Below are 12,043 nucleotides of genomic sequence, written 5' to 3'. Positions count from 1 at the left end.
GTGATAGATCCATTTTCTAAATTGCGTTGCTGTGTTGTTGTAATATCTGACATGAGGATATATTTTAAGTGTTATTTGAGCTGACGTTCTGGAACATTTTTCTCTGTAATCTTTCTATCAACGCTTAGCCCAGCATGGCGATGCCATGGTTATATAAATTGTGCATCCAAACAATGTTTACGTAGAGACAATTATGAGTCATGTCAAAACATTACGAGATAAAACTAAATATTGGTTGGTAATACACACTGAGTCCATACCCATACACGTGATAATGTTTATTTACACATTTTCCTGATCGATTCAAATAGTTGTACTGGAGCTAAATAAATCATTATGTCTTCCCTTTCAGGCGTGTAAAGGTCGTTTGGGCAGGTAATGGAAACTAGACTCTCTGGCGATGATGTTCTATATTTACACAGCATCAAATCAAATACGAGCTGGTAAAGTCATGCTGTCGTAGCGTTTCCATTGCACTGAAATCCAACCGTTGAGTCCGGTTTAAACTGGATGACGATGAAAACGTAGGTGAGGAGGGTGCCGATGATCTGTGTGAAAAAGGGAACACGTTTATTAATATATCGTTAACGTCTAAAGTCGCACAAACCAATGTTACAAGTTTTGAAAGGGCTTTGTACACCTTGGAGTGAATCTGTAACAGTCCAGTGATTGACATCATGAGTATCGATCTCGCAACTGCAACGCCATTGGTATGTGGCAATATTGTTTATTACGTTATGGTTATCTTACGTGCATTAATATTGTTATGTAGCAGTGCTAATACTTTGCCGTGTAGCAATGCTGTAAGCATAAGTAAATTGTAGGCTATATTTAGACCGGTGTTATACTTAGATATTTACCTCTTGAAGGTACTACATGGTATGTATCACAGCAATATGAAACTGTTTTACAATGTCAGTGGAGTTACGGCTGTCGTCGCATTCAACATATCAAAAACACCACTACCAGTGAGGAAATCATTCCTATCTGAGATATTCAGTCGGGGCTAAATTTGCAAACTTGACTACTGTCGAAGCGTCAGTATCACCATCAATAATCACAGCTTTTGTATTATTCTGACTTTGAATTTAAACCACGATATCCTGTATGTTTCTTTTTAGAAAAAGTTGGGCTTGCTGGAGTCCTGATTTCACTAGGATCTTCTCTGATAAGTGAGTGAGTTTAGTTTTACGTCGCAATGAGCAATATTCTAGCAGTAGGGCGGCAGTCTGTAAATAATCGAGTCTGGACAAGACAATCCAGTGATAACAAGTCAGGGAGCCTGATCACCCAGTCCGTTAGTCACCTCTTACGACAAGTATGGGTTACTCAAGATCAATTCTTCAAGGGTAAATCTGGTAAATAATGACTTGACAACTTAATAAGAGCTACATTACTTTTAAATCTAGAAACTTCCGTTGTGGTCAAATATAGGCAGACCTATATCTATTCAACATACCGTTAGGATCGTGTCCTTCGTGATGGTCATAAGTCCCAAAGCACTGATTCCGATCTGACGTTGAGACAACTTGTTGGCGAACAGTGTGACCTGCAGCTGGGTGTAAAGATAGTAAGACAAACAAGGTAGAGACAGGACGCAACGTAGACATGACATGTTAAATAACATCAAACGTGTGTGTTCAGAATGTTGAGTATGAACACTGAGAAGTGATGACTGAGCTGGATGTTTGGACAAACTTTTGTCGCGCTGGTTTCCCATTATATACTGTGTAACCTATGCTTGTCGTTGACACATGTCACCAGTTCCCAATTGCTCATGATCTTGGTCACTGTATTGTCTGGTCCAGATTTAATCATTTATCATATAGGTGGAATGTTAATATTGCTGAATGCTGCGTAAAACTAAACTTACTCACTAGTGTACACTGCGTGTATAACCTAATTGCACTGCACATGTGGATGCCTGAAACTTCATTTAATATGTGAATGAATGTCAGAGATTCTAGTTTGCTTTAAATACACCGTTTGCAAAGAATTAGTTAATAAGAAAAACAATATTTCTGAAAGGGTGTATTACCAAAGTATGTATTGGTATAGCGAATGTGCAAGCCAGCTGTACTTCGCAATCATGACGTATATATACACGGTACTCATCCTATTCAACCGATTGGAACGCGGGAAATACAAAGAACACACACACAGAGTTATCATACGTCCATACAAAAATAACATGAATAATATTTTATTTACTTAATCAATGGGAGCTATAACAAAAACAGCGCTGTAATAAAAAATCAAGTAAATGTTGTTTTTTTTGTTTTGGTTCTAGATTCAGTCGAAGTGTCTCCGAATTTGATAGGATATTTTCGTACCAGTCCTATAACTCTGTCGGGCATATTTTCCCCAGTCATGTCCAGGAGAAGTTTCAGGGGTCGGTGTGCCTGTAATCAAACATTGTCCCAATAAACACACATGATATACAACTGTTGGTTTTACCAAGGTAACTCAGCGGCTGAACGTTCTTCGTGTCCATCAACACCTTCTGCAGTGTACCAGTTGGAATGTTGATACACGCCGAAACACAAATATTAATCCCTTTCATAACACTACATGTGAAATCGTATTATTTCATTCAGTTACACAGAGTCCATGAAACAAGAAATGCTGTTATTGGGATCGTCACTTAAATATGAACAGATAATTTAGCTACTGAAATAATAAAAACCAATCAAATCATACGCGGACGTCATTTCAGCAAAATGAATTTAAACACTTACAGCTTCATGAAGTCTGACACCTATATAGGTGAGGGCGATGAGATGCAAAATGGATATATACAGAGCAGCTGCAGCTATGCCAATTTTTCCACTGGATTTCTCGTCGTTGATGATGCTGTACAGGCAGAAGTACACAATGAGGAAGGAGCTGACGTACCCAGCAGCCACGTGTTTGGATATGAGGGCACACACGTGTTCCACCAGGTCTGTTAAGGATGCATGGTAACCTCGAATGTCCTCAATATCATCTTCGTTGGCAGATCTTCCGAAGGCCTTTGTCAGTTTCAGCGTGCAATTATCATACTCATACGTAAGAAGGAGGGAGATGGATAAGAACAGCAGCAATAACGAATGGTTTAGCAGAGAGGTAACGCCACCAATTATCGACGACAATACAAGTGAAGGCCAGTACCAGTCACTGGATGTGTCACCCATCGGGCCCAGGACTACACCAGTGGCAACACAGGTACATAATGCAAAGATCAGAAGACATACACATGCCCTCTTCACTCTCTGTCTCAGTCTACTGACTGAAACAGAACTGTTAAACTTAAACCGTTTTTCACGAAGAAGTTCGTGGAATATACGAACCTTGCTGTGAATGTTGGTACTAACAGCCCAGTAGATTAGACACAGCAAAGCTGTGATGGTATCTGATATGGTAAGACTTGTTTCCGATAATGATTCTGCTTTCGAATAGTATGGTACTATCTGTATCAAATTCAGAATAAGGAGTATGCAAACCAGACTTGAATATATCCTTGAAGCGACCACCGAAACATTGCGCCATTCGGTTGACTTCGACTGTTGATAGTCCCATGATAACCCAGACACTGCTATCAGTTTCTGGATACATGTCATTGTGTCTTCTACATCATCTGTTTCACAGGATGAACCAGTGGCATCTGGGGAAACCTCAAACATTTTTCACAGACTGGTTGTGTTTCTTTACACGTCAGACCATGTAAGGGCTGTGTTTTCAGTATATAGTCTCAATGCCTATACACCTCGTCACATCGCATGGAACATCGCATGTAAATTAAGGCAAACAGTTGAAAATGGAAATAGATGGAACAAGCCGATATGTCCATCAACGGGATCAGACGACATTTATCACCACACGGGGCGGAGTTAAACTAAACCTTTAATGGGCAGTTGGGAAGTTGCTTGATACAAACTGATTAATCAGTTAGGCAGAATACTTTCTGATGCAAAGTGCTGTTTAAACTGACGTCCTGGAATAGCAATCACTGCAGTTCAGTGGCAGTCAGCCTGTTCATCACCGTGTCACGTGGAAATAATGAAAAAGTGTGCAGTGAACAACAATATAGTTTACTTCTACGCAGGTATAATGACAAACACGCAAGGCAGACACTTCATTCTTGAATACAAGCGAGAGAGAGAATCAGAATGCATAAGATGAATTAGTAAGTATATAGAGCATGTCAATATTAATTTTAACGACTGTTAGAGGCAGCAGAATGTGTGAAACACTGATTGGTGGTCAGTATAAAAACTGGTTATACTTGCCAGCAATGTATTACATGCGTTACCGTGGGCGTTTATAACTTTTCATTCATCTAATCCAAAATATTCATGAGAGTATGAGTGTTCTTCTGCTCATTTGTGACAATGTCAAAATGTAAAGCTGTTTAAGTCAACTGTGGAGTTAGATCGGTTGATTGCGCAGAAATGAGATTGCTGATCAAAAGAGCATCTGTACTCACGCATATCCCCATCAATATGGCATATCTTAAAACCTTTCTTAAAAAATGTGACATATCACGTTGATGGTGTTGTTGAAATCTGACGGGGATGCTGATCCATACTTTATACAAAGGCCATAAGAGACCTTTCCCATGTTCACAATATTTCCCTGCCCAAACAGTCGATATACTAAATCAGAGGATTTTACAGTAAAGTGGGGATTTTAAAGCAGTCTGAGGCTTTTATAGCATGGCATCAGATTCTTAACCCAATTCTAGCGAAAGAGTGCTACTTATAGAGTAGTACACACATTCCGTCACTGACTGTTTCAGTCAGTTAGACATATAAGTGTTGTCATCTCTTTGCTTTTGGCTAATCAATGGAGATTTATAAATCCCCTGCCTTGTCCTCTTCAGTTGTTTCACATGGTAACATACACACACATGAGCACATTTGGATAACATGGTGTAACGTATTAAAACAGATGCTGGTCTGAATCAAACGCGTCATAAACGACATTAAGAGCTGCAAAAAGCCGCACACAGTGCAAAGATACCTTTTTTATGAAACTCTTTTGTGGCCCCAGTTCTTGGGGGCTGAGGCAGACATAAGATCCGTCCAATGACGAAATCGGTTTTAAGTGTAATACACGCCTTACCTTATATCTTTAAATAGTGAGTGAGTGGGTGAATATTATAGATATATAATCATTCAATTTTAAAACTAACTTATAAACAAAGAATACTAAAGGAACTAGACTGTTGCAGCTATACATTTAGATCAATTAATTAAATCTAAAAGTATAAATAAGACCATAAAGAATACAGGACTATACAACCAGCAACTGAAGGAAGATCACCATACCAGTGATCATGTACCAGTGAGTACCTTTCTTGCATGGACCTTGCATTACGCCATCACTTCAAACGCAGGTGCTTATGCAAATGTAGTCCTAACCTTTAATCACTTTTTTCATACTGCTTATACACTGTCAAACAGGAAAAGCGGCAGAAGAAGTTCGTTCTGAGACGTGTGTAATTCCGAAATACCCTATGCCAGCTTATTGGTAAAGTGATGAGCATATACTGTCCCAAAAAGAGATGCACAGGTGATATGTATTTTTTATAATCTATCAATTACATATTGTGTTCAAACAATCGTCAAAATATGTAACAAAAGTGTTACATGATTTTACACAACTGCACAAGTAAAAAACCGATTGTACATGAAAACGTTGATTTTGATTGGATTTCTTACAAGGATTAGAAAGGCATTGCCACGACTCAGCAGAAGTCACCTTCTAGTTGAAACTGTGCAGCAAAGAGCACTGACTGTCTGGCAATAAAAATCCAGATTACTTTCAGAAATTGACATTCGCTTTGAGACTGTACCAAGGTCAAATCACTACGTCATGTCTTGACGCTGCGAACGGGAACATCGCCACTGAAAGAATGCATGCGGGAGATGCCCCATTTCTTCTGTTGCTAGGCGTCTGATTGTTTCTCTGAGGAAAATATGGCTTGCAGCTCGTTGCAACCAAACAGGTATTACAAATGACCGTCTCCTTTGACCTCGAGTTACCATTGCAGCCAAGGATCGGTACATCTGGGTTCTTAAGTTGCGCGATCGCACAGTGTTACGTTAAGAATTTACCGTGACAACAATGTAAGAAATCCCCTTGTAAACCAGCAAAACAGAACAGGTTTAAAATATTCAGATATTATTATTACACAACGAGAGCAAGGTATGCAAAGTCACAAGTCAATATAACAATGCAGATTTCAGGTACAGTTCAAGAGAGACAAAATCTAAGCCAATGGGTCACAAAATACAATATAGCAAACTCACCAAAGAGAATCAGCTACGGCAGAATGTCAACACAGCGATCGGTGCGACAGCAGATAATGTAGATTCAGGCGTTGACGGGATTTCAAACGTTCGAAGTGTTGTGAAGAAGTGTGAGTGAGTGTGAGAGTCGCCCTCAACACGGCATCCATCCTTTATATATATATATTATATATATAATGTAGATTCCAGATACATATGTTCGTTTGTGCCCGAACTTTCGGGAAAGGACTGTGTGTGTGTGTGTGTGTGTGTGTGTATATATATATATATATACACACACACACACACACACAGTGTGTATATATATGTGTGTGCGTGTGTGTGCGTGTGTGTGCGTGTGTATATATATATGTGTGTGTGTGTGTGTGTGTGTGTGTGTGTGTGTGTGTGTGTGTGTGTGTGTGTGTGTGTGTGTGTGTGTGTGTGTGTGTGTGTATATATTGTGACCCATATATATACACAGTCCTTTCCCGAAAGTTCGGGCACAAACGAACATCGTCAACACTGTAGAATGCCCTAGAATAAATCTCTCGGAAGTAAACATCGAAAACTAGGAGCAGATAAATTCTGGAAAACAAGAAAACCAAAAGTGTTGACCAGCTATTAAAACGAAATGTGACCCATAATATTTAGTATTAAAAACAGTAAATGTTGCGATCAAATAATAATTATTACTGAATTAATAACACAAATATACAGAAAATACACGCTCGTAACAACTGCCACGGGTGAGAACACTGCAGCCACGGTGCCTGGACTTCAGAGGATATCCGGTAAGACTGTACGGAACAGGCTGAAAGAGATTGGTCTGAGAGCCGGCAAACCCGACGTCGGGGTCGTGCTACGTCGTCACCATCGCTCATCTCTGTTATCTACAAGTATCCACTTGGTTGTATAGACATTACCTTCTTCTATAGTGGTGTAAAATATCATACAATAAAGTCTATTTGTGGACCAGTTATACATGGTTACACATTTTAGCAACAGATGTCTCGTCTATGCATTTCTTTTAGTGGATAGTGTATACACATATATACACGTTATACCTCCTGTTTGATGGCCAAAATACATATACTGACGCCCCAATTGCGCAAATGTCATGCGTCCTGATCACCAAAAGGTTCTTACAACAAAGCAAGTTAATACATCAACAACGCAACATCTGACATTTCCATAATTTCTAATCTCTATAACAGCTTTGTGTCTTTCTTCCACACGGTGACTTGTTTCGACATGAAAGTCTAGAAACCCAATGTCTATATACATTGTGTACTCAATACAAGACGTTGCAGAACACTGTTTACATACAGGTGATGTCAAAACATTAGAGGGTGGAGCTAAATAGCCACTAGGTAAAATGTGTAGAGATGAAATGAACACAGACGTCAGAACGCCTAGTAATACATTGTTCATGATCGACTCTAAAAGATTTACTCTATCTAAATGGTATTCCATAGTTCCATGGTAGTAAATGCAACACATCACAACCTTAAACAAAATGACAATAAAAGCAGTTCAAAGTTAGTAAAGGTTATGCTGTCGTAGCGTTTCCATTGTGTTGAATTCCAACTGATGAGTCCGGTTTAAACTGGATCACGATGAAAACGTAGGTAAGGAGGGTACCGATGATCTGTGTCAATAAAGAAAGAAAGATATCGATTTACTGTTTGTTTAAAGCCTCAAGAACAACCCAAGGACTTCAATTATGAATCTCCAGCTCCCAACTGGGATGTCATTGTTATGTACACGTTATACCTCCTGGTTGATGGCCAAAATACATATACTGACGCCCCAATTGCGTAAATGTCATGCGTCCTGATCACCAAAAGGTTCTTACAACAAAGCAAGTTAATACATCAACAACGCAACATCTGACATTTCCATAATTTCTAATCTCTATAACAGCTTTGTGTCTTTCTTCCACACGGTGACTTGTTTCGACATGAAAGTCTAGAAACCCAATGTCTATATACATTGTGTACTCAATACAAGACGTTGCAGAACACTGTTTACATACAGGTGATGTCAAAACATTAGAGGGTGGAGCTAAATAGCCACTAGGTAAAATGTGTAGAGATGAAATGAACACAGACGTCAGAACGCCTAGTGATACATTGTTCATGGTCGACTCTAAAAGATTTACTCTATCTAAATGGTATTCCATAGTTCCATGGTAGTAAGTTCAACACATTACAACCTTAAACAAAATGACAATAAAAGCAGTTCAAAGTTAGTAAAGGTTATGCTGTCGTAGCGTTTCCATTGTGTTGAATTCCAACTGATGAGTCCGGTTTAAACTGGATCACGATGAAAACGTAGGTAAGGAGGGTACCGATGATCTGTGTCAATAAAGAAAGAAAGATATCGATTTACTGTTTGTTTAAAGCCTCAAGAACAACCCAGGGACTTCAATTATGAATCTCCAGCTCCCAACTGGGATGTCATTGTTATGTAGTAATATTGTTTATTGTGTTAAAATTATCTGTAATATCTATAAAGTCTATAAATAGACAGCGGTCAAGAGGGCAATGCGTTGTATTTTAAACGAGGTATTAGAACCCTCTGAAGACATTTTTTCTTAGGCACACAATGGAGCATATGAAGTTACAAGAATACTAGTAATTTAGACGAAATTATTCTTACCCCATGCACTCAATGCTACAGTGATGTGAATATTACTATCACCGTCTTCATGGCAATAACCATTGCTTTTGTATTGTACTGTGAATGTGCACCGCTACTGTGATACCATGATGGAAATTTGAAGTGAATGTGTTTCATCAACACGTAACGGTATGTATCAACCATTTGAGCCTGATCCGTCGATCCAGCATTTTGCTTCTCAGGAGAGGCATCGCTTGTCGAAGACCAGTTCTTACACGGACCGTCTTCGTTTAGAAATAATGGCTCGACAACTGACCTGAGTTAGTTTGGTTGTAGTTGGTATTAGAATTTTATCTTAAGTCAGGAAAAGTTTATGTAAGTGACCTATATGTATTCAACATACCGTTAGGATAGTGTCCTTCGTGATGGTCATAAGGCCTAAAGCACTGATTCCAATCTGACGTTGAGACAATTTGTTGGCAAACAGTGTGACCTGGAGCTGGGTGTACAGATCGTAATAAAGCATGAAAGAGACACAACGCAATGCATACATGACATGTTTTAGATGCCTAAAACTTCATTGTATGTGTGAATGAATGTCAGTTACAACCACGAGAAGAGATTCTAGCTCCTAATATACAGTATGGAATGTTGAAGTTAATCAGAAATACAACGGTCAGAGTGCGTTGCCGAAGCACGAGTAGGCATAGTGTATGTGGTATCCAGCTTTAATCATGACGGACATATACGTATTCAGCCAATTGGAACACAGGAAATACAACGAGCATAGACAGAAATTTATCATACGTACATATAACAACGTATATAATAGTTTACTTACTTAATCAATGTTTTTTTAATATAACAGTACAACGTATTTTCTAGATACAGTGTCTGTGAATTTGATAGGAAGTCTTACCAGTCCAATACCTCTATCAGACATATTTTCCAAATTCATGTCCAGGAGAACATTCAGAGGCCGGTGTGCCTGTAATCAAACATTCTTGTAATAGACACCAGTGATATAAGACTCATCGACTTCATTTCTGCAATCGTCTGAAAACAAGATTTCAAACTTTAAACACTTACCGCTTCGTGTAGTCTGACACCTATATAAGTGAAAGCGATGAGATCGAGTGTAGAGATATACACAGCAGATGCAGCAGCACTCATGCCTGCAATGGATTTCTCGTCGTTGATGAGGCTGTACAGGCAGAAGCACACAATAAGGAAGGAACTGACGTAACCTGCAGCCACGTGTTTGGACATGAGGGAACACACGTGTTCCACCAGGTCTGTTAAGGATGCATGGTAACCTCGAATGTCCTCAATATCCTCTTCCTTGATGGTTCCTTCAGAAGCTCTTGACAGTCTCAGCGTGCAACTGTCATACTCATAAGTAAGGATGAGGGAGATGGACAAGAACAAAAGCAATAACGAATGGTTTAGCAGGGAGGCAACGCCACCAGTTACCGACGATAATACTAGTGAAGGCCAAAACCAATCGCTGGATGTGTCACCCATTGTGCTCAGAATTACACCAGTGGCAACACAGGAACATGCTGCAAACACCACAAGATATACACATGCCCTCTTCACCCTCTGTCTCAGTCTACTGACTGAAACAGAACTCTTAAACTTCAGTCGTGTTCCTCGAAGACGTTCGTGGAATATACGAACCTTGCTATGAATGTTGGTACTGACAACCCAATAGGTTAGACACAGGCAAGTTCCGATTGTATTTGATATGGTACTACTTGTTTCCGAGAATGATTCCGCATTCGTATAGTCTTGAATCATCTGGACAAAAGTCAGAGTAAGAAGTATGCAAACCAAACTTGAATATATCCTTGAAGCTACCACCGAAACGTTGCACCATTTGGCTGATTTTGACTGCTGGTAGTCCCATGATAACCCGGACAATGCTATCAGTTTCTGGATACATGTCAATGTGTCCTCTACATCATCTGTGTCACTGTATGAACCATCGGTAGCTGCTGGGGAAACCATGAACATTTTTGACAGACTGGATATTAAATGTATACTGTGTACAAGTCAGACCATCTGATGGTTCTGTTTCCAGTATTTGGAATAATACTGTCGACACACCACCCAACACAGAACACTGAGTCTTCACATGTGGGACGATCCAGCGTGATAGAGCACAATATGAGAGCACCAGTTTGACATTGCATGGCTCGTTCAAAGTTAAACAAAACCTGTAATGGACACTTCATAAAATGCAAGATTAATCAATAAGGTATAATTCGCTGTTAAAATGTTTTGTTGGTAGAGTTTGTAACATGAAAATATGTGTGCTGGTCTAGAACAGCAAACTGTGAGCGAAAGGGACAGAGACTGAAATGTTGGTTACACTTGAACATAAGGAACTACGGTTACTATGTGCTATTTACTTGACGCTCAAGAGAAGACTGATGGGAGGTGAGCACAGAGAGCTAGCTGTACTCGGCTGAACTGATCTTAGTGAATGGAAATCTTTGTTTTAGCATGTTTCTAATCGGAAGATGAAACAAACATCCCTAACGCAAGAGAGGAAAAGTATACAAACATTCAATGTATTGTAAATGTACAACTTTGTTAATTCATGAAACCAACAATACAAATGCAATATTTGCCAATGGCCAATATTAGCCACGTTTTCGTCAACTGCGATAGTGCTCCAACACAACATAGGTTTATGATGTAAGTGTTACGTTGTTGTCACCTTATAGCAGGTCTCCCTGACGTCTGTCCTTGCAGTGTCATGCCATTTTAATATACACCAGTCATAACACATCTCATTCGTGGAAACATTATACTGACCTCATTTCTCCAGATTTAAGATCCGGGTTAGAATTGATCTTCAGCACCCCATGCTTGTCGTGAGAGGTAACTAACGGAATTAGGTGAGTAGGCTCATTCACTGGGTTCAAGTGTACCAGTTGTGTAGATCGATGATCATGTTGTCGATCCCTGGACTGTCTGGTCCAGACTCGATTATTTACAGACAGCCACCATATAGCTGGAATATTGCTGAGAGCGACGTAAAACTAAACTCACTCACTCCTTTAGATTAATAATAGATTCATATTCAACTCCAAGATGAAAGACATTGAAATGTATGTTTTGCGCAGAACGACGGGTCG

General features: G+C 39.5%; 2 protein-coding genes across 2 annotated transcripts; both read right to left on the bottom strand.

Annotated features, from left to right (window-relative positions):
* Positions 1-449: 449 nt before the first annotated feature.
* Positions 450-3,173, bottom strand: LOC137261509 (gustatory receptor for bitter taste 93a-like). Its single transcript, XM_067799263.1, has 4 exons — positions 2,739-3,173; positions 2,334-2,402; positions 1,460-1,549; positions 450-548 (listed from the first exon to the last, which is right to left on the bottom strand). The coding sequence occupies exons 1-4, from the start codon at positions 3,171-3,173 to the stop codon at positions 450-452; spliced, it is 693 nt and encodes a 230-aa protein (XP_067655364.1).
* A 5,360-nt stretch (positions 3,174-8,533) lies between these two features.
* Positions 8,534-10,913, bottom strand: LOC137260898 (gustatory receptor for sugar taste 64a-like). The gene is made up of 5 exons (XM_067798437.1): positions 10,841-10,913; positions 9,987-10,459; positions 9,817-9,885; positions 9,301-9,390; positions 8,534-8,632 (listed from the first exon to the last, which is right to left on the bottom strand). The coding sequence occupies exons 1-5, from the start codon at positions 10,911-10,913 to the stop codon at positions 8,534-8,536; spliced, it is 804 nt and encodes a 267-aa protein (XP_067654538.1).
* Between the last annotated feature and the right edge of the window lie 1,130 nt (positions 10,914-12,043).

The sequence above is a fragment of the Haliotis asinina genome, chromosome 14 (genome assembly GCF_037392515.1).
Source record: "Haliotis asinina isolate JCU_RB_2024 chromosome 14, JCU_Hal_asi_v2, whole genome shotgun sequence".
In the NCBI taxonomy this organism is placed as follows: Eukaryota; Metazoa; Mollusca; class Gastropoda; order Lepetellida; family Haliotidae; genus Haliotis; species Haliotis asinina.
The sequence above is the reverse complement of the archived record's forward strand: the minus strand, read 5'-3'. Positions and strand labels throughout refer to the sequence as shown.

Bases quoted from the DNA above. Each gene is read 5' to 3' on its own strand.
- LOC137261509 (XM_067799263.1), bottom strand. From the start codon at position 3,173: ATGGGTGACACATCCAGTGACTGGTACTGGCCTTCACTTGTATTGTCG. The intron at 1,550-2,333 runs GTACGAAAATAT...ACCCAGCTGCAG, and splicing joins CCGACAGAGTTATAGGACTG to GTCACACTGTTCGCCAACAA. The intron at 549-1,459 runs GTATGTTGAATA...TTTTTCACACAG, and splicing joins CGAAGGACACGATCCTAACG to ATCATCGGCACCCTCCTCAC.
- LOC137260898 (XM_067798437.1), bottom strand. From the start codon at position 10,913: ATGTTCATGGTTTCCCCAGCAGCTACCGATGGTTCATACAGTGACACA. The intron at 9,886-9,986 runs GTAAGTGTTTAA...GTTTGATTACAG, and splicing joins GTGTCAGACTACACGAAGCG to GCACACCGGCCTCTGAATGT. The intron at 9,391-9,816 runs GTAAGACTTCCT...ACCCAGCTCCAG, and splicing joins CTGATAGAGGTATTGGACTG to GTCACACTGTTTGCCAACAA.